The sequence below is a fragment of the Phacochoerus africanus genome, chromosome 4 (assembly GCF_016906955.1).
Source record: "Phacochoerus africanus isolate WHEZ1 chromosome 4, ROS_Pafr_v1, whole genome shotgun sequence".
NCBI lineage: Eukaryota > Metazoa > Chordata > Mammalia > Artiodactyla > Suidae > Phacochoerus > Phacochoerus africanus.
The window spans coordinates 113872752-113896478 of NC_062547.1; the positions used below are offsets into that span (position 1 = coordinate 113872752).

The following is a 23727-nucleotide window of genomic DNA, read 5'->3' on the forward strand; positions in this document are numbered from 1 at the left end:
TATATCATCTGTCCTGTGGCAATTTCACCTCAAAGACTAAACCCCAAATCCCAATCTAATATATTTAAACAATCTCCCTTCTCTTGTTCAGTAATATTGTAGTGTTACAGATAATTAACTTTACGGTAGGATCCTGGGACTAACTATTGGTAAGAGCCTTAATGTCTTATAAAGGTGTCTACCTGGGGAGTTCCCACTGTGTCTCAGTTGGTTAAGAACCCGAGGTAGTACGTGTCCCTGAGGATGTAGGTTCCATCCCTGGCCTCACTCAGTGGGTTAAGGACCTGGTGTTGCCACAAGCTGTGGTGTAGATTGCAGATGCACCTAGGATCTTATGTGGTGTAGGCTGGCAGCTACAGCTCCAATTCAACCCCTAGGCCGGGGAACTTCTATGTGCTGCCAGTGTGGCCCTAAAAAGAAGAAAATAAAAACTAAAGGTGGCTAGATGGGATTGAAGAAACTAAAAAATGCTTGTTGAATTATCTTGTTCAAGATGAGTGCTTAATAATCATGGTACACTGACCATTGGTGAGAGAAATGGAGGCATGGGAGTACCCTGCATTAGAGGGTTTTTCCTAGCAGCCATAATGGGATTCTTGAAGCTGTTTCTCAAGTTTTTGAAGCCCTTCAGAGGAATCTCACTTTGACTTTGAATATACTGTTACAGTGTTAACTATTTCTAAACCAGTGGGAAATTTTTGTGACCAGGGAATAGTTGACAGTATTTGGAGCCATTTTTATTTATCAGATAGGAAGGTAGAGGCCATGGACGCTGCTAAACATCCTGCAGTTCTCAGGACAGCCTCCTGCAACAAAGAATTATCTGGCAAAAATGTCAGGAGAGCTAAGGTTGGAAAACTGTGCTCTAAACAATAGAGTTGAATACATGGCATAGAATGGATGGTAGTGTTTCTCAATTCTTGGGTAGTTAGAAGTTCCATTCCTTAATTCCTGTGCTGCTTGGTGAAGGAACATGACATAAGTTACTCTTTGTTTTTTTAAAATCATTATATTGTTCCCAAATTATTCATTTATTCACCAAAATATATTGACTGTGGGTTTACAATTTCAAGGTTTGATATTTTCAAGAAGTTTATGCTAAAATTGATCAATTTATTTTAATACACCAAAAAAGAATGAGCACATAGATATTGAAGTGTTATGTGGTAAAATTAAAAATAGCTACCTCTCGGGGAGTTCCCGTCATGGCTTAGTGGTTAATGAATCTGACTAGGAATCGTGAGGTTGTGGGTTTGATCCCTGGTCCCTCCCAGTGGGTTAAGGATCCTGCATTGCTGTGAGCTGTGGTGTAGGTCACAGACATGGCTCGGCATCTGGCGTTGCTGTAGCTGTGGCCTAGGCCAGCGGCTATAGGTCCGATTAGATTCCTAGCTTGGGAACCTCCATGTGCTGCAGGTTCGGCCTTAGAAAAGATAAAAAAAAAAAAAAAGAAAAAGCTACCTGTTGTAAGCTTACATAAAATAAGGGAATTGTGACCAAAGAAGAATTTGTTTTATTGCTTTTCAGGGTATAATTAGAACAAAACTAGTTGTACTTATAAATCATTATTTCTTAATTATGGTAATGAAGCAATGAACAAAAATGCAATAAATTAAAGACAATAAATCTTTGATAATGTGGTAGGAAATTTAATTGCTTACATCTTTGAGGCAACACTTTAGCTACATTTCATTGAACAGTATCTAAATTCAGGGTATGAGTTTAAGATTAGAATTTCCTTAAGAATTTTATTCCAAGAATGAATTATTCGCTGTGTCTATTGGCACTGTTAAAATAATCTAAGTTAATTCATTTAAAAAATATAGATGTGTGTGTGTCTGTATAAAATGTAATGCAAGAGGAAAGTCATTCTTTTTACCATAATATTAGTGTTTTAAACTTAAACTTACATCCTTTCTTTCCTGAGGCGCTGACTTGCTAATTTTGTTGTTTGTGTTGGAGTATTATGTCCAATAGAGATGAATGAAACAAATGAACACATAGGTACTGTAAAAATAAATACAAATGACCAGTAATCCTGTGACAATTAGAGAAATATATATATGTATTTAAAAAAGCTATTTTATCTACCAGATTGGCAAGGGGTAGATAATTTGATAGTGTCCAGTGTTGTGTAGGGACTTATAAAGTCTTGGCAGAAATGCAAATTAGTATTACCATTTTGGAGAATAATTTGGCAATATGTATCAAAATTAAACTTGCAAATACCTTTTAACCTAGTAATTCCCCTTTTAGGACGTTAGCGTAGAAGTATGCAAATATGTAAATAGGTACAAGGTTAGCATAATGAGTTGCCTGGATCTGAATTCCGATAGTATGGCTTATTCGTGAAAATGAACAGATTATTTAATCCTTTTATGCCTCATTTTCCTCAAAATGTGAAATGATAGTAATGGTGGAGCCAACTCATAGTGTCTTTATGAAGATACATGCATGAATAAATATAGAATCCTTATACAGTCTCTGGCACATAGTAAGTTCTATGTATTAGATTTTTAAAAATTGAAGTATGGTTGATTTGCAATGTTTTTTAAGTTACAGGTGTACAGTATAGTGATGCACAGTTTTTAAAGGTTATATTCCATTTAGCTTTTATGAAAGATTGGCTGTATTTCCTGTGTTGTACAATGTATCCTTGTAGCTTACTTTATACATAATAGTTGTACCTTTTAATTCCCTACTCCTATAATGCCCTTTCCCCTTCTGTCTTACCCGTTGTGACTACTAGTTAGTTCTCTATATCTGTGGTCTGTTTCTTTTTTATTATATTCACTAGTTCTGTTTTTTGGATTCCACATATAAGTGATGTCACACAGTATTTGTCTTTCTCTGACATATTTCACTTAGCAAATAGGCTCTAAGTCCATCCAAGTTGTTGCAAATGGCAGCATTTCATTCTTTTTTATGTCTGAGTATCATTCCATTGTGTGTGTGTGTATATATATTTATATTTGTACCACATCTTCTTTATCCTTTTATCTGTTAATGGTCGTTTAGGTTGCTTCACATCTTGGCATTGTCAATAATGCTACTGTGAACACTGGGGTACATGTATCTTTTTGAATTAGCATTTTCATTTTTTCAGATATAGATTCAGGAGTCAAGTTGCTTGGTCCTATGGTAGCTTTATTTTTAGTTTTTTTCAACCTCTATATTGTTTTCCACAGTGATTGCACCAGTTGACATTCTCACAGTGGTTACACCAATTCACATTCTCACTAACAGTGTACAAGGGTTCTTTTTTCCACATTCTCACCAGCATTTGTTATTTGTGTTCTTTTTAATGATAGCCATTCTGACAGGTATAAGGTGGTATATTAATTGTGGTTTTGACTTGCGTTTCTCTGGTGATTGGCAACGTTGAGCATCTTTTCATGTGCCTCTTGATCATCTGCATGTCCTCTTTGGAAAAATGTCTATTCCAGTCTTCTGTCCTTTTTTTTTTTAATTTTAAATTTAAAAAAATTTAATTAAATTTTTATTACAATTGATTTACAATGTTCTGTCAATTTCTGCTATACAGCAAATTGACCCAGTTTTATATATATATACATACAAACACATTCTTTTTCTCACATTATCCTCCATCATGTTCCTTCTCAAGTGATTGGATATAGTTCCCTGGGCTATACAGCAGGACTTGTTTCCTGTTTCCCAGCACCATTTATTGAAGAGACTGTCTTTTCTCTGTTGTATATTCTTGCCTCCTTTGTAGTAGATTAAGTAACCATAGTGTGTGTGTTTACTTATGGACTCTATATTCTGTTCCATTGATCTATATGTCTGTTTCTGTACCCAGTACCATACTCTTTTGATTTCTGCAGCTTTGTAGTATACTCTGAAGCCAGGGAGTGTAATTTCTCCAGCTCTGTTCTTCTTTCTCAAGATTGTGTTGGCTATTTGAGAGGTCTTTGTGTTTCTCTCTTTTTTAAATTTTTGCTTGGGGTGGTTTTATACATTAAGAACTCTGAATGAGCATAATACTTAAGTTTTTCAGGGGCCTTTGAAAATATTTGAGATTTGAAAAATTTTTGTTCTAGTACATGAAAAGAAGACTGTTAAAAGGTATAATATTATATCTCTTTCATTAATAATTAAATTTAGTATCCAGAAAAACATTTCAAATGATTTGTGGGTTAACTTTTTCACTTTTTAATATCTATATATGAATGAAGGTTTCTGAGAAATGTTATGTGTGTGTGTGTGTGTGTGTGTCTGTGTATAAAATATAAATTTGGATAGAAGCCAAGGACTATAAAGATCTCAAAACAATGGAAACACCCTAAATGTTCATCAGTAAGGAATTGGGTAAATGAATTATGGTAGGTCTATACTAACCCCACAATTTGTTGATATTGTTCAGGTTTTAAATAGAATAAGATAGATTTTTATAGATGCTTGTATGGCAGGATGATCAGCGTATATGATAAAGAGCAAAAATCAGCGTATATGATAAAGAATAATAATTATATAATGTGTCTATTAATAAAATAGTATATATATGTTCATATATACATAGAACATATTTTGGAATGGAAGTAAATCAATGAGATATGTAAAGAAGCATTTTGGGGCCAGTATTTATAATAATGTTAAATAAATATGGCTTTATTTCTCATCTCTTTGCAGTTTTATTTGAAAACTTTATTCATGTTAGCATGACTCTCTTCAGAATATTAGTTATTTATTCTCCTTCCCCTTATGTCAGTTCCTTATCCTCTCACTAAGCGTATGTTCCTTAATCTCATTGCTTTATGTAGTTTTAGAATAGAACACTCTCAAAAGCACTTTTTTAAAATGCTTATATTTTATGGCCTGTGCTTCCCCATTCTACATTTTTTCTTATCTAAGAGCTCTAATGCGTTAATAAAGAATGGTATTAAGGAAAGTATCAGAAACATTTTTCTATTTGTTTTGCATTCCTTTATGTTTGTTTAAGTGATCGGTGACCCTATCCTTTGTGAAAGGTTACATTAGTTTGGAAGTGAGAATCGTTAATTTTTGACTGCTAAAGAATTGTTCTGTAAATAGGAGTCATACTGGCATCTGTCTGACTGCTGAGTTGTAGTGACTATGAAACAAAGAAATTGGACTGCATTTCTCTTGGACTCTTCAGAATTCTTGGCTCGATATCAGATGTTGCAGATGACTTATTAATGTCTTTGCTGAATAAGTGAGTGAGTCAAGATGGTTTTTGGAGAGATTTCAGGGAGTTTCTGAATGGTGGCTCTCACCTCTGGCTTCATATTAGGATCACTTAGAAAGTTTAAAAAAATGCTGATGCCTGGGCCCCAACCTAAAACAGTTAAATCAGGTTTTCTGAGGGCTAGACCCAGGCATTGGAATTTTTTGTAACCTTTTCAGGGGATTTTAATATGCAGACAGGGTTGAAAAATCTGTTTTAAGCCCACTAAAACTATAGAAATGTGTCTCTTCTCTGGGAAGGGTCTGTGCAAATTTTCAAATGGCTTCTTAGCCCAAAATGGCTAAGGACTATTGCTCTACTTGAATATCTGTCATTCATATTTAAAGAATGTCTTTTTCTGTTAAACTTTTTTTTTCTTTGTCTTTCTAGGGCCGCACCCACAGCATATGGAGGTTCCCAGGCTAGGGGTCAAATCAGAGCTGTTGCTGCCAGCCTACACCACAGCTCACGGCAACACCGGATCCTTAACCCACTGAGCGAGGCCAGGGATGGAACCCACAACCTCCTGGTTCCTAGTTGGATTTGTTTCTGCTGCACCACAACAGGAACTCCATTGTTAAACTTTTCTAATGAATTTATATTCTTCGAATTGTATAGCATAATTGGGGACAAATTGGTATCCTTATAGTAGTCTAACTAGAATTTTTTTTTGACTTTGTTTTTTCTTCTGAAATGCCAGTACTTCTGGGCTAGTCTTGAATTGTAAGGTTTTTGAAGTTTAAGCAAATGCCTTTTCCCAGAGGTTATCTCTTTTACTTTGCTAGTCATAAAAAGATACCTATTAATTTTTAATTTTTTTTTAGATTCCTAAATGTAACATAAAAATTGTTTTCATTAGCAAACACTCATAATAAATTTAATAGTTTATATTCTTGGTTGGTATTTACTGTATCATGGAGAGCTTTCTCAAATAAGTACATGAGATTCTGAGATTATTACACCATCAGTGTTTACATCCTGAGAAAGATTATACATTGTTGATGCCTGCTACATTTTATTGATTTTTAATCATCTGTTTATTATGGTTATATATGCAAATATTTCTTCTCACCTAATTACTATTTGATTGACTGATTTGGGACTCAGTAATTTTAGTTCCTTAGAATAACTTGAAAAAGTGAGGTCTTTAAGGTCTTTTGAACATTAGAAGAACATATTTAAGTGTCTGTTGTGTGGGTTTGGCATTTTGGATTGATGAGGCATCAATTTTTAATCTTTTGCAAACTTAAAAAAGGGTTAATGGAGTTATGAGTCCAGGCAAATTACAAATAGCAAGTTATTCCAAAATAAGAACATTAACATGTCTGCCAAAAGCGTTTTGATAATTTTAGCAAAATGGTAAAGGTCCTGTTTAGTTCTTTCGTTGACTTAATCTTCTAGTTTCAAATGAGGTCTTTTTTATTATAAGTTGTTACCACCTATCAGTAGGAAATATATTTGAATTCCAAAAGATTGTGTTAAATGTGTAGTCTTCTTTCTAAAGTACACCCAGCCTCTGGCCTCATGTTTCCTAGTACATTTAAAAAATTTAAGATCAGCACATGTTTGGCTTTTACAGTGGCTATAAATAAGATCTTATTACAGAATAATTCTTATTAAAGAATATTAAGAAGAATGGTAATTCTCTATATGGAAAAGTTGTTCTCTTGGATTCTGTGAAATATGAGTCAGGAAACTACAGCCTGTAGATCACATCCACTTAGCCACCTATTTTTGTGCAGTGTGTGAGCTAAGAGTGCTTTTAACATTTTAAATGGTTAAAAAATCAAAAGAAGAACTATATTTTCTCACAAAATGATATGAAATTTAAACATCAGAGTATATAAATCAAATTATATTAGCACACTGCCATGCTCATTCATTTACTTGTTTTCTGTGGGTGCTTTCCTTTTGCAATGGCAGAGTTGAGCAGTTGTGACAAGAGACCATTTGTGGCATTCTCATCACTTCGCACTGCTGCTTGGCATGCTGAACATCATGGTGACATGGTTATAATTCAGCAGCATTTTGAATACCACACATATCACTGTACTACAGCATTTATTTACTTTATATTATCAGTGAATGCATGTCATGTCAAAACAAGAAAAGAGAAAATGAATTGTAAATATCACACGTTAAGACACGGTAGATTGTGGATTATTTTGTTATTGTTTGCAGTGGTGCTACTATGGCTGTGCTGTGACATTACCAGATTAAACACTCATCTTAGTATTACAGCTCAAAGAAGAGCACTAGTCAGAAAAATTAGAGAATTTAAAATGTAATACTTCATCACAGAAGGCTTTCTTCGGAAAAAAATAATGAAAATGAGAATGAAACCAAAATAAATTTCTGGGTGGCTTACTTGCTAGTCAAGCAGGGAAAGCCATTTACTAGTGGTAAATTAATTAAATAGTGTTTAACTATAATACTGAAGAAGTATGTTGAGAGAAAATTTGTTAATGACCATTACTGTTTTGGCAAGAACATTTGCTTGAAGGATTGAGAGCATGGGGAGGGTCATCATTAGTTAATTAAAAAAAACATGACAAATGATTTCAAGTGGTTTTTCCTGGCTCTTGATAAGTCAGCGGGTGTGATCAAAACTACTCAGTTGTTGTTTATTTGAGAAGTCAATACCAAGGTTGAAGTGACCGAAGAATTACTTTCAATGAATAGCCTGTGTGGATCAACTACAAACAAGAATATTTTCAACAGAGTTGAGAAAACATTAATCCAGTACAAACTGAGGTGGAATCTGTTCAGATGTATTACAGCCGATGGTATTAAAAACATGTGTTGATTAGAAAGATATTTAGTGAATAAATTTACAGAGCTTGTGAAAATGTTAGATATCTAAATCCTATGGTTATTCATTATTTTTTTCAATAGCAGGCACTTCGTGGAAAATGTTTTAATCTAATCATGTGGTGATTGAACCAATAATGTCAACAGTGAACTTCATTTACTCTTACGGACTTGACTATCATTAGTTCAATGAATTTTTGTCAGAAATTGAAACTGAATGTCCTGACTTGGCCTATCATTATAGGACTTTGATGATTTAGAACTGGTAATTCTAAATTGTGATTTTTATTGTGATTTTTTTTTTTTGAACTCTGAGCCAAGATTGGTAATTTTCTAATAATTAGAATTTCCCTTAAGCACTGTTATTGAACATTGAATTCTAAAAACTTCGGAAATTAGCTCTAATGAATTTAATCTAAAATTATAAGATAATAATGCTTATATATAGAACTTTGCTGTGGTAAAGTCGTTTAGATGACCATTAATGTTATTTGATTCCCAAGTAATATCAGGCTGTTGTGTATATTTCCTGTACTGTCAAACATTAAATATGAAGCAAGATCACCATTCCCATCATGGGAGTTCCTGTTGTGTCTCAGTGGTGGCAAACCCAAGTAGTATCCATGAGGATATGGGTTCCATCTCTGGTTTGGCTCAGTGGGTTGAGGATCCAAAGTTGCTGTGAGCTGGGTTGTGGGTGGCAGATGCGGCTCAGATCTGATGGTGCTGTGGCTCTGGGGTAGGCCGGCAGCTGCAGCTCTGATTTGACCCCTAGCATGGGCACTTCCATGTGCTGTGGATGCAACCCGAAAAAGAAAAAAACAAAAAATCACCATTCCCACCAAATTTGTAGTTTTTGTATTTTTTGAGCTCAAACTACATTTCCAGCAGTGAATTTTGAACTTCAGTACAAATATTTTAATATTTAAAAATCCATTTAACTCTGCAGTTGAGGAGTTCTCACCTAACTTTCAATGAGAAGTGATGACTCTCCAATGTGATACCATGTTAAAAAGCATGCAATATACTTTTATAAATGCCTGCTAAGAAATAAATATGCTCAATTAAAATGTACACATGGATTGATACTGGTATTTGGTAGTACCCATCTCTGTAAAAATATACTTTTCTAGAAAAATACATAAAATCTTATTACATATCTCATTAACAAGTGAACATTATAGTTGACTTTGTTGATATGCACCAACATTGAATCCCAGTGAAAGGAAATAATAACACGCTCAAAAGATTTCTGTCCTTCTCATTAGTGGACTGGTGTTATAGATTGTATGCAATTATTATATTTTAAATAGTATAATTATTATATTAATTTTATATTATTTTTGGATGTTAATAAAATATTTGTGAATATTTTTCTCTTTTATTATGTTAATACTTACCTATCCTTGATTTTGCTTCTTGGGAGCAAAGCCTAAAACATTTACTCCCCAAACCTTTACAGAAAATGATTGCTGGCTCCTTTTGTAAGGAATGATACCAGTTTAACCCATTAGAACCCATTCAAGGTCTGAATCAAACCTTGTCAATCAGTGGAATGACAGATACTATAGTACTTTCACATTTTAAGCAGGACTTTGGTTTTATGTTGTCTGTTTTTTGCTGTTCTCATTTATCATCTTACTTCACTTTTTGTCTTTGGTTGAACATATACTGCAATTATATCACACTGTGTTAGGGGAATACCTTTAGAGTGAGATGAGTTGGAAAGATTGGGAAATATGTAAGATGTTAAAAGGCAGATGATGCCTTAGAAGGACAGTTTGGTTAAAGGTGGATTTATTGTGTCAAGGTGGATTAGGTTGTATATTCGGAGAGAAATATTTTTAACAGAAACTCGTAACTTTTGCTTGGTTGATTAGGAGCCATGCTCTTCTGTTTAATCATGCAAAATGCTAATAAAGATTTGTATCATGGGAGAGAAGGTCTTTCATGAACTGTTCTTCTGCTGCAATTATATTTTAAGAAAGAGATGGCACGAGATGGTTTATTTCTTCAGTTTATATGGCAGTTAGAAAGGAGAATTGTCAGAAAAGTTACTTCAGGCAACTGTAACACTTATCTGTTTGGTTTTTTTTTTATTAACCCAAATGTCACAATTAATGTGACAGTATTAGGAATTTGTAATTTATAATTTTTAGAAGTTGGGTCTCTTTAAGAGTAGTAGAAGATTTAGATAATTATAATGGCAAATGGATTGAGGATATAAAATTGGATATAATTTTGGATATATATAATTTTGGATATAAAATTGGATATATAAAATTGAGGTTATAATTGTTCTTGGCTTTTGTAGCCTTAAATGCAATGGTATCTTTAAAAATTATCTAACTGAAAAAAAAAAAATTATCTAACTGGGAGTTCCTGTTGTGGTGCAGTGGAACCAAATCTGACTAGGAACCATGAGGTTTCGGGTTCGATCATAAGCTGTGGTATAGGTTGCAGATGGGGCTCAGATCTGGTGTTGCCATGACTGTGGCATAGGCCGGCAGCTGTAGCTCCAATTAGACCCCTAGCCTGGGAACCTCCATATGCAGCAAGTGCGGCCCTGAAAAGCCAAAATATATATTATATATAGCTAATACATGTAGATGATAAAATCTGCAAAATCTTAAAAAATGGTATACAATGAAAATCTAAGTTTTCTCTCTTTTTTATAGATACCATTTCAACCTTCCATTGTGAATTCATGAAAAAGTTTATATTTCCAGAATATATATACAAGCCTATGAATGTATATAAATTGTTTTATTTACCTAAGTGGAGCTAGTCTATGCATACTTTTTTGCATCGCCTACTTTCCTTAACATATATGAAATCTTAATAGTATATACAATGTTTTACTGCTTTCATGTATGTAACATAATTCACTGGTTATTTATAGGTGGACATTCATGTTATCTCTAGTTTTTCCTATTGCCAGGAGTAGATGTAGTTTTGTTGCACCTGAAGCTTAGAAGATTTGGAGGAGGTGGGGGGAACATCTAAAAGAAATACCATGCCAATTTATATATACAAAATTTAGCCCAGGGCCCTGGATGGCATCATGCAAGTGAGATGCCTGAAGGTTATGTGTCATCAGTATCATGGTAAACACAACTTTGGTTATTGCGAGTATGAGTAGTCGCACAGTAGACATCCTTGTATTTACACCTCCACTTCTATGAAGTGGAATTACTAAGATACAGGATATTAGTTGTTAAGATCATGGACTTAGAATCTAAGCTGCCAGGGCTCTCATACAAGGTCTTTCACTTATGAGCTCTGTGAACTTAGACAAGATTAACCTCTCTGTACTTCATTTCTGCCTGTGATGATGGGAATAATAGTAAGTTTTGTTATAAAAATGATATGGGAGTTCCCGTCGTGGCTCAGTGGTTAACGAATCTGACTAGGAACCATGAGGTTGTGGGTTGGATCCCTGGACTTGCTCAGTGGGTTAAGGATCCAGCGTTGCCATGAGCTGTGGTGTAGGTTGCAGATGTGGCTCGGATCCTGTGTTGCTGTGGCTCTGGCGTAGGCCGGCAGCTACAGCTCCAATTCGACCCCTAGCCTGGGAACCTCCATATACCATGGGAGCGGCCCTAGAAAAGGCAAAAAGACAAAAAAAATAAAAAATAAAATAAAAATAAATAAAAAAGTAGGAGACTAAATATACTTTTCCAAAAAATGTTTCTTATGAAAATTAAAATTGGTTAATTATATGAAGTTGCATTTTTAGAGAACATGCTGTGCTTCAAAATCTATACTAGAAACTTTAAAAATATGCATCATAGTTATAAGGAACCGTTTAAGTTAGGTATTAAATTAATTTCCATTTTTATTAGGAAGAAATGGAAGTTTAGAAAAGCTCAGTAAATATTGAACCTGAAGATGTCTGGTTCTGGACCTGGTATCTGTTATATCAGAGTAAGATGCTTTATAAAATACAATAGAGATGTAGAGTTGTAAATACCAATAATTCTCTGACTTTGATTTGGTAAGGTAAAGTAATTAGCTTGATGATAAAATTTTTCATGAAAGGAGTCTGCTCTGTGCTAATTATACACATAGAGAATTAAAACTTGCCTCACTGCAGTAGTGGTTCATATATTGGTTTAGCCCATACAGTGGGTGAAAGTTGTAAATTGTGCTGTTCCCACCTTGAGGTAGCTCTTTGGTTTCACTTTATAGATAATTCAGAATGGTAGGGATCAGGAGAGTCTTGGGAGTTGTGAGGGAATTGCAGAAAAACCTTAATGTGCGAACTTCTAACGAGAAAAGAGGACATAGAGAACTGAGTTGAGCACATACTCTGTACAAGACACTGTGCTAAGTATAAGGCATGTGCTGTGAAGAGTAAGCCGTGCAGTCTCTGCATCTTACAGTTTGGTGGGACTGTGTATTTATTTCAGGATGGAGTGGAGGATATGGTACAGTGAGAAAAATTGAGAACAAACTAGGGAAAGAAACAGTCATAGTCAAAGAGAGGAAAGAAGAAGAGAGAGGGTTGGAGGAAAAAGTTGGGTGTCTCTTCTACTAGCCTGTAAGTTTCCTGAAGCCAAAAGTCTTAATTGTTGTACTCCTAGTGTCTCTCAGAATGCTTGACACAAGGTATGTGCTTAGTGAGCACCTGTTTGAATGAATGAAGAACTGAGAAGGGAGATGAATGGAAAATTGAGCAGGAAGACAAGAGCATAGAGAAAGGCAAGGAGAGAGAAGTTAAAGACCGAACAGAGGAGAGGAAAATGACAGAGGGAAAGAACTTTCTATCAAATTCAGCTTTGACACAACATGGCCAAGGCAGTGGCAAGAAGCTGGTCTTGATTATCTCTAGATTGGAATTGGGACAGGTATAGAAGTAGGGTCCTGTGTTCCAGATTCATGAGGATTAAATAAGATCATATATAGGGCAGAGTTTTATAAAGAGCAAAGCATTATGTGTGAGTGTTATTTACTTATATATTTATAGTCATTAATAAGTAACTTGTAACTAGAAGTTGCAAGGTAACTTTCCTGAGAATGACCTCTAATTTTACTACGGTAATGCTTTCTGTATCTAGCAGTCAAATAGGAACTTTCCACACAATTGAATTTTCTAGATAACCAAAGCTTATAGTTCCATCAAATTCAACACAATAATCTTATTAGATTTGATGTATGCTTCCTAAATATATGTATATTCTTAAATAAAAATACTTATCTTAATTTAACCTTTCCCTGTGATTCTGGATCATTATTATAAGCATCATTGACTGTGTTTTGCTGTAATAGCATAATGCTCTCAGAAACCTACTGAGATTTATTATTTGCTTACCTCTGAACATAGATGAAATAATCTGGATTTCTATTTTTTTTTGAGTTCTTCTGATAACATCTCATAGTTTTTCTGCCTCTTCCATCTCTATTATCTATTATTCAATAATTTAAAAATCAAATTCATTTTTGTTATGAGATTTAAATAATATGAATAAATTACAAGAGGCTTTTTTTGTCCTTGAATCATCCTCCATCCCAATCCCACACTCCTCAGAATGATGATACAAGTTGATTTTGTAGTAATCTGGTTCTTTTCCACACATACATATATATGTAGTGTTTAAGTTTGCTCTGGCTGCTGTAGTAAAATACCATAAATGGGTGGATTAAACAGTGGCAGTGTATTGATCACAGTTCCAGATGTTAGAAGTTAGATGTCAAGGTATTGGCCTAGTGGGGTCCTGGTGAGACTCTTTCTGGCTTGTAGATTGCTGCCTTCTTGTGCATGCGTATGAATCTCTTTGTCTACAACTTGGAGAGAGAGAGCGTGAACATGAGCAACTCTCTGGTGCTTCCACCCTCATGAACTCATCTAGTCCTAATTACCTCCTAAAAGGCCCCATCTCCAGATACCACCACATTGGGGGTTAGGATTTCAACATAGGAATTTTGAGGGACTACAATTCTGTCAGTAGCACATATACACATGCATTTATTTCGATATAAATGGAACCATGCTATGTATATTTTTTCTGCATCATGCCTTTTAATTTAAAACTCTTTCTAGGAAGAATGTTTTATGTGTACATCTCACTCTTTTTAGTGACTACATGTTATTCTGTATCTTAAATGGATTAAAATATATTTAGCTATTCCCCTGCTGATGAACACTTAAATGTTTTCTAGCTTTTTGTTTTCTAAACAATGTTGCAGCAAACATCCTGATATGAACTAATTGTGTGCACATTGTATTTTGGTAAGACAGATTTTTAGATAGTGAAAAATATTCTAATTTGGAGTTTGAGAGACAATTTCAAGTTGACCTCTAAAAAATTTGTGCCAGTTTTGTCATGTCAGCAGGGTGTGTGTCTTTCTTCCTTTTTTTCTTCCCTCCTTCTGCAGGCATCATGTTTTTCATGCTTGTCAGTTTTAGTAGGTGAAAAATAACTTAGTGTTTATGTTATCTGCAGATATTTTAATTGTGAGTTAGGTTGCAGATATTTCCATGTGCTTAATGGTCATGTGAATTTTCCTTAATGAACTTCCAGTTCTGTTCTTTGTCCATTTTCATATTAGGTTGTCTTTTTTCTAAGAGTTTTTCTACATGGGCTTTTGTTTATAATTTCCATTGCAAGTGTTTCCTCAAAGTTTGACTTTTACTTTTGACTTTGTCATCTCTTTATAAATAAAATTAATTTGTCATATACTTGGGTTATTTAAAATTTTCTTTTGTATATTTTTGGGTTGCATGTTTTACTTTAAAAGGCTGACCATAAACATTTTAAAGTGACGTGATAGCTGTGTGTTTTTATGGTAGAAATATTTTTATTCAGGACTAAATGCATTTTGTTTAACCAAAATTGTCTGGTCTTGGGTATATATTAATTTTGTGTATTTAATTATCTTCAAATCTATACAGAAAATATCCCTAAAGCATTATTATGATATGTTAAAATAGAAATAGCTTATGTCAATTTAAATTGCCATGTGACTAAGCATTACTTTCTTTTCTTTAAAATAAGGTTGTCTCATGCATTGTTGTAAGGATTAAATGATATAACTCATGCAGATAATACTAGATGCCATTTACTCAAATGCCTACTTAGAACCAGTTGTTGTTTATATATTAGTGTGTTTGATCATCCAGACAATACACTGAAGCAAGGATTGCTGTATCCAAAATACAAATGAGAAAATAGATTAACGAGCTTAAGCAAATTGCCTGCATCTCAGATTAAAAAGTAGCAAAGCCAGAGTGTAAATACATGCTAGTCTGAAAACAAAAACTATGGTTACTTCACTCTATATTCTTCCTGGGAGATGACAGGTATTTTTCACTTTTGTGCTCTCCTCTTTCTTCATTTTCTGTTTCTGTTTTTCTCTTTTTATTTGATGAAGTGAGACTCTCTAAAACATACTACCCAAGAGTACTCACTGTGATTACTGAAATGTTCTTTTCTGAACTGTCCATTGAGATAGCCATTAGCCACACCATGTCTGTTCAGCACTTGAAATGTGGTTAATTCAACTGAGGAACTAAAATTTTACTCTTATTGAATTTAAACTCAATTATAGTGCTTACTGTTTTGGACATCGCAGCTTTAGTTGTATGAATGCTTTTTTTTGTGTGTATGTGAAATGTGTGTAATTAATGTATTTATTGATAATGAGGAAACTGTTCATTCTAGGTTGAAAACTTTAGCAGAAGAACTTATGCAGACACAGCAGATGCTTTTAAATAAGGAAGAAGCTGTGCTGGAGCTAGAGAAGAGAATTGAGGAATCTTCTAAGACCTATGAAAAGAAGTCTGAGTGAGTAAAACAAAACTAATTTGATGGAAGAAAGTTTAATTGATGTAATTTCAGAGAAAAACTTCAAATACATGGTGTTATGAACCTGAAATTTCTAGAAGCTGAAATTTCATTTTCTTCTTTTTTTTTTTTCTTTCTTTTCTTTTTTGCTTTTTAGGGCCGCACTTGCAGCATATGGAGGTTTCCAGGCTAGGAGTCAAATTGGAGCTGCAGTTGCCAGCCTGCGCCACAACCACAGCAACACAGGATCCAAGCCATGTCTGTGACCTACACCACAGCTCACCTCAATGTTGGATCCTTAACCCACTGAGTGAGGCCAGGGATCAAACCTGTGTCCTCATGGATGTTAGTCAGATTCATTAACTGCTGAGTCACGACAGGAACTCCTGAAATTTCATTTTTAGTATAAAACTATGTATAGTTGAGTTACTTTCTAGGATTCTTGAAGAGTGATTTTATGTTTTTATTTTATCAGTATAACATACTGATCATATGTCTCAGTGCTTTAACGGTTTGAACTATTTTCCAAAAACCCTTTTAAAAACTATTTTTACTTTCCCTCATCATTGTCCACCAGATTCCCTGTGAATTCCTCGTTATGAAAATGACAGGCCGGTGTTATCTAGAAATTGGCTTCTACTGTGTTAGATGAAAGCAAACCAACTTATTAGAAGACAGCAGTCTGCTTTACCTGTAAAAATCTTTCTGAAATTTGCTGTGATATTTTTGTCGTACTATTGTTTTTCTCATTTTCTGAATCTGTAAACATTTTCATGGATCCTCTGATTTTATTTATTGTTTTGGAATACTCTTGTTCTTACTGATTTCTTTTTTTTATTTCAAATGTTTGAGATTTAATATGTTGGGGTAACTAAGGAGTGTTTGATACGGGTTATAGATACAGAGGAAACGGCAGTGGTTTTAGTTACAGAGTTTTTTGGTTTAGGTTTTTATTTTTTTCTATTATAGTTGATTTACATTGTTCTGTCAATTTCTGCTATACAGCAAAGTGACCCAGTCACATGTGTATATACACACACCCACATTCTTTTTCTCACATTATCCTCCACCATATTCCATCACATTGACCAGATAGAGTTCTCCGTGTTATACAGCAGGATCTCGTTGCTTATCCACTCCAAGTGTAATAGTTTGCATGTGCTAACCCCAAACTCCCAGTACATCCCACTCCCTTTACTGGTTTTAATAATTATGTATTCTACCATTTTGAAGTTTGCCTTTTGATCTAAAATTATAATTTCTAATCTGACTTTGGTCATTGTTTGCATCTCCAATGAGGTTGGTACAGTTTCTCTAATCCTTGCTTAGAATGTATACATTTCTTGCTCTCATGCTTTCACGATTGGCTTGATTTGTGAAGGCTTTCAGGAAAATTATGATGTGTAGGATTTCTATGGTCAATACTTACTCTTTCTTTGTACACAACTTTTCCAATATTTTTCTACTTCTCTCAAATCTCCAGTCCCATTTTATCTCCCATCATAGTCAGTAGATAGATCTCTCTTACATTACAGAAAAAATTAGAATCATCAGGTGGCAAATGCCTTATTTTTTGGAATGAGGTATCTAAATTCACCACATTTGTACCAGTTCTCCTTCCTTACTCGTAGAGGATCTGTTCCTTTTCCTATTTCTTGCGCTTATTTTATTTTTTATTTTTGTATCCTGTCATCTCTTGCTTTCCTAGAAATTTTACAGTATTTCATGTATTATGTTCATCATTTTTTATGGCCTGGGTTATGTGCTTACTTTTTATTTTTGTATTTTTTGGCTGTATCTGCAGTAAGTGGAAGTTTCTGGGTTAGGGACTGAACTCGCACTGCAGCAGTAACCCAGGCCTCTGCAACAACAATGCCAGATCCTTGGCCTGTTACATTGCAAGAGAACTCCTGTGCTTACTTTTTAAATATTCTTAAATCTTGACTCCTAAAAATAATCTCTACCTCTCTGTCCACCCTGGATAATCCTTCTTTAATCTCTGTATTCTCCCTCAACTACCTGTCTTTGCCTTCTCTTTTCTTAGTCAAACCTCTTATAAGAGTGATAATGCTCACTCATTTCCTCAACTTTCACTTAGTACTCAGCCCACAGATACCTGGCTCGTGCCCCATCTTTGTTGAAATAGGTATCCATAAGATCATCAGTGACCTCCACAGTGCTAAATTTAACAACTATCTTACTTGACCTTCTCACAGTCGACTTTATGTTCTTCTTTTTTCCCTTGGCCTTCGGGACCCAAGATGCCAGATCTTACTCCCCTCTTTTTGGCCACTCCTTCTTTATTAGCTCATTCTCCCAGTTATTCAAAGGCATGGCTCAAGGCTATGTTACTCTCCTCCCTGCACTCTGTTCCTAGGCGATTCCTTGAAGATCACCCATGTTTATTCTCTTTCTAACATTTCTTCTTTGAACTCTCTGGCCATGTGATTAATTGCCTACATGACATGCCTCCTTGGATGACTTGGAAGTACCCTAAATTTCTGATGTTGAAAAAGCTGAATTAAAAATCTTAATATGGAGTTCCTGTTGTGGTGCAGCGGTAATGAATACAACTAGGAACCGTGAGGTTGTGGGTTCGATTCCTGGCCTTGCTCAGTGGGTTAAGGATCTAGCTTTGCCATGAGCTGTGGTGTAGGTCACAGATGCAGGTCTGATCCTACGTTGCTGTGGCTGTGGTGTAGAATGGCAGCTGCAGCTTCAATTTGACCCCTAGCCTGGGAACTTCCATATGCTGTGGGTGCGGCCCTAAAAAGTAAAACAAACAAACAAACAAACAAAACCTAATGTAACCCAACCCAACCTAGTTCACTCTCAGTATTTTTTTTTTTTTAATTTCAGTGAATGGCAACCTCATCTATCCTATTATATAACTCAATATTAGTAGCTTAACTCACCCACTTATATACTGTGGCTCTTCAGTATCACATTGAAATTGATGAGCTTTTTAAAGGTAAGAACAGGACAATTTGAGTTACTCTGGACACCACTTTAATAAATCTGAAGATTTTCTGTATTGCATCAACAGAAGATTCTATTTGGACTATAAAAATAAAATTTGTTGTCCATTGCACATATAAGATTTAAAAAAAATGATATTTTGCCTTTCTGTATTTGCAAATGAATCTTCACATATTTACAGATGACCAAGTAGTTCTACTTTTTACAGTCTTGTAAATGCACACATTGGAAATGACTCCTGTTTAAAAATTTAGTAGATATAGAGAAATACAAGAGAACTGCTGACCCTCTAAGCAGCATATTTGACTATGTGTTGTTGGAAGAGGGAATATTTAAGGGTTATTTTAACCTAGAAATTGTAAAATCCTTTGATTTTTTGGGGGTATATTTTCTTGACTCATATCTTTATCTCTTCATCTGCATAATCAGTGATCCACATTCCTCCACCTATTTATACTTATCAGAAGATGAGAATGGGAGTAGAGGAGGGGAGGCTTAAAAGGTAGTGGACATATGGGAAATAATATCTCTTGGGTTCGCACTTTCTACATATTATGCGAGATGTTTTATGTATATTAATTTCACTGAAAATTATCTTCACTATGCTTTCCATATAATTACCTGGATTTTTACTTTTAGGACTTAGAGAATTTAGATAGCTTACGTATGTAGTAAGTGATAGAAAATGCATGAGTTCCTGACTCCAAAGCATCTGTCTGTTTGATCATAGCAATTTCTTTATTTTATGATTTTAATAATATTTTTAGGAGAATACATGAGAAGGGATAAGTACCTCAAGCAGTTCAGGTAATGAGTCCTGTTTAACCCAAGTTCTATTAGCCTTCTGTGACCATGGAGGTATTATTGTTAATTTCAGGGTATAATCTTAAAAATGTTAAGTATATTTATATAACTAAGCAGTCATTATGAAATCTCATTAGAGATTGGTAGAGTTAAAGTTTGTCTTTGAATTAGTTGTTAAAATATTTTGCTAAACAAATAGTCTGAAAGGGATTCTAGGTTAAGTGTTTGCATTTCATTTTCTTCATATTTTTGAAGTATTTCCCATTTTTATGTGTATATGTATATATGTCTACATATATTTAGATATGCTTATGTAATTTAAAGCAATTTTTTTGTCTTTTTAGGGCTGCACCACAGCATATGGAGGATCCCAGGCTAGGGGGCGAGTCAGAGCTGTAGCTGCACGCCTATGCCATAGCCACAGCAGCGAGGGATCTGAGCCGCATCTGCCACATACACCATAGCTCATGGCAATGCTGGATCCTTAACCCACTTCCAAAGGCCAGGGATCGAACCCGCATCCTCATAGATACTAGTCAGGTTCGTTAACTGCTGAGCCATGATGGGAACTCCTAAAGCAATTTTTATCTAGTTTTAAAAACAGATTTATTTTTCTTCTATAGACTTTGTTATATTCATATATCATGGTAGTTAAATGTAATAAAAACAATAAAACAAAATTACATTTTATCAAATACTAAAAAATCCTATGTTAGATATTTACTTTTTACCAAAGTAGTAGAATTACATGAATTTTTTTACTTAACAGAAATAGCATTTTTGTTCCCATAGAAATATATGAGCGTCAAATGTTAAAACTTTTAAATGTGGGAGTTCCCGTCGTGGCGCAGTGGTTAACGAATCTGACTAGGAACCATGAGGTTGCGGGTTCGGTCCCTGCCCTTGCTCATGTGGGTTAAGGGTCCGGCATTGCTGTGAGCTGTGGTGTAGGTCGCAGACGCGGCTCGGATCCCTTGTTGCTGTGGGTCTGGCGTAGGCCGGTGGCTACAGCTCCGATTCAACCCCTAGCCTGGGAACCTCCATATGCCGCGGGAGCGGCCCAAGAAATAGCAAAAAGACAAACAAACAAACAAACAAACAAAAAAACTTTTAAATGTGAATTTAACATAAATTTCTCCAAAACATCTTGTAATAACACCAAAAAATTTAAGCCACATGAGAAATCATTTGATAGTTTTGATGTCTATAATTTAATAAAATAAAGTGAAAAATGAACTTAAAGAATGGTTTTTATGTGACATTAAATTCAGAAACACGGAGTTTTAGGAGTTACTGTTGTGGCTGAGTGGATTACAAACCTGACCAGTATCCATGACAGTGCAGGTTCTATCCCTGGCCTTGCTTGGTGGGTTATGGATCCAGTGTTGCCGTGAGCTACAGTGTAGGTCACAGATGTGGTTCAGATCTGGCATTTGTGGCTGTGGCATAGGCCAGCGGCTGCAGCTCCAATTCACCCCCTAGCCTGAGAACTTCCATGTGCTGCAGCTGTGGCCCTAAAAAAAGAAAAGAAAAGAAACACAGAATTTTAACTTATATAAATAATGCAGGTCTCAGGTGAAGTCTAGCTATTGCAAAATTTTATTTAAAAAATAAAAAAAGGAATAAAACCAATCATTTGAAATGGTTTCATTTTAATACAACACAAGTGTCACTCTGGTATACATATCTTTACTCCTTACTTCCAAAGCATATTTATTCAAGTGAAAGTAATATCAATCTTCTCCAGATTTATGATCCTTGACTACTATATGAGAAAATAGTTTATGGGAAAATATACCAAGCATATGTCATTTATGACTCATTGGCGTATAGAGCTGGTAATGTTATTATTGGTTTTAATGCTTAGTTTGGCTTCCCAAAAGTGAATGATTATTCAAGTTTGTATTGTTCTGTACCATTATTACCCAGTACTTAAAAATACTTTATATGTAATAAAATCATAACCCTTATAGCCATACAGAAACTTAAGACATCATTTGATTCAACTTCTGGGTCTTTCAAATTATGTAATATCTCAGGGCCAGGTATTTTAAGAGACTTGCAAAGATTCAAATCTAGCTTATAATGAAGGTAATACTTGAATTATCTGGACTATTGTTCTGGTTTGCAAATTCAGGGACCTTTCATATTTGTCTCAGAATTTTTAGATTACATATATTTTAAAATGTGCTATGTAAATAGGGAGTTCATTAAACAATACTTATCGCATATCCACCAGGTGCTCTGAATACAGTGAAAGGTAAGACATTTATGGTTATAGGTCTCCTGAAGCTTACTTTTTTGTAGAGCAGACTAATATAAAATAGGAATTAAAAATTGCGATAATTGCTATGAAATGCAAAGTTCAGATAGAAGAGTAACAGAGGAGCACCCACTTAAGGTAGGTAGTTGGGGATCTTCTAGGAAATGGCATTTTTGCTGAGGCTTGAAAGACAGAAGGTGCCCTCCATATGAAGAATACATGGAAAGAGTAGTCAGAGGGAGTAAGTGGTACATGTGAAAGTCCGAATCCCTTCCACGTTTTAAATTTATTTGTGGCTACCTGTGCATCTGGTATGCATTTTTTTCATGTTGAAATAAATATAGCTAGCTTGTTCAGTGGTGTTATAAATATATAAAATAATTTTATAGCATGTTATATAGTGATCACAGAAATACTTTTAAAAAAGTAATTATTGAACAAAATCATGATAGTAATGTATTTGAAATGATCATTATACATAGAGCTCAGTGAGATTAATTGGATGACCCTAATGTTGCTCATTGTTTTCGTGATCAGATAGATTGACTAAAAAAGTTGGGCCAAGAGCTATGCAATAGGGCATATACCTCCCTCAAATCTCATTGTTTAAAAAAAAAACAACACTAAACTAAAAGCCATGAAAAATTAATTAATTTTGTCTTTTAGGGCCACACCCATGGCAGATGGCGGTTCCCAGGTTAGGGGTTAAATCAGAGCTGCAGCTGCCATTCTACACCACAGCCACAGCAACGCAGGATCAGAGCCTTGTCTGTGACCTAGGCCACAGCTCACAGCAATGCCTCATCCTTAACCCACTGAGCAAGGCCGGGGATTGAGCCTGCATCCCCATGATACTAGCTGGGTTTGTTAACTGCTGAGCCACAATGAGAACTCCATGAAATTTATTTTTTTACTTTATTCTTGGTGTTAGAATAGTGTCTCATAAAGTCTAATTGATTGCTAATGTGACATAATAGATACTTAGAACTCCCAAGGAAGAATAAAAAAGGACCTGTTTCCAAAACAGATTGTATAGGAATGTAAGGCTTACGATGTAATGAAAACTTCATGTTACCACAGGATGTATGATGCAACAGCAGTGATACATGTTTTTAAATTATATTTTTAAATTTTGAAATAATTATAATTAGCATGTAGTTGGAAGAATTAATACAGAGAGATCCCCTAAATCCTATACTCAGGTCTCCCTAATGGTAGCATGTTGTAAAACTATAATATAACGTCATAATCTAGATAATAACATTGATAAAGTCATGATATGGAACATTTTCATCACTGCAAGATCCTCATTTTGCACTTTTATAGCTGCACTACCTTCTATCTCCTACCCCTCCTAAATCCCAGCAACAATTAATGTTTTCCATTTCTATAGTTTTGTCTTCAAGAATGTTAGGTAAATAGAGTCACACCATATATAACCCTTTGAGATTGTCTTTTTTTTTTTTTTTTTCCCACTGTACAGCAAGGGGGTCAGGTTATCCTTACATGTATACATTACAATTACATTTTTCCCCCAGCCTTTGAGATTGTCTTTTTATACTTACGATAATTCTCTGGAGATTCATACAGATATTTGACTCCTTTTTACTCTTAAGTAGTATTCCATGGTAGATATATTAGTTTCCTAGGACTGCCATAATGAAGTGCCACAACCTGGGCAGAATAAACAAAGACATACATTTATTTTCTCACAGTTCTGAAGGCCAAAAGTCTAAAGTAAGGTGTTGGCAGGCTGGTTTCTTTTGGGCTTTGAGTGAGATCTCTTCCATGCCTCTGTACTAGCTTTTGCTGGTGGCCTGCAGTTCTAGGCATTCCTTGGTTTGTAGGAGCATCTCTCCAATCTCTGCCTCCATCTT

The 23727-nt window shown here is 34.9% G+C and overlaps 1 protein-coding gene across 3 annotated transcripts in view; it reads left to right on the forward strand.

Annotated features, from left to right (window-relative positions):
• The window catches only part of FER (FER tyrosine kinase), a 432134-nt gene that overhangs the window by 109750 nt on the left and 298657 nt on the right, over nucleotides 1-23727 (forward strand). For all 3 annotated transcript variants that reach the window (XR_007134557.1, XM_047778393.1, XM_047778394.1), the window contains one exon: nucleotides 15682-15804. Coding sequence is in view for 2 of the 3 variants with exons in the window: in XM_047778393.1 (XP_047634349.1) it covers nucleotides 15682-15804 (123 nt within the window). In the remaining variant the exon portion in view is untranslated. The remainder of the gene's footprint in view (nucleotides 1-15681; nucleotides 15805-23727) is intronic.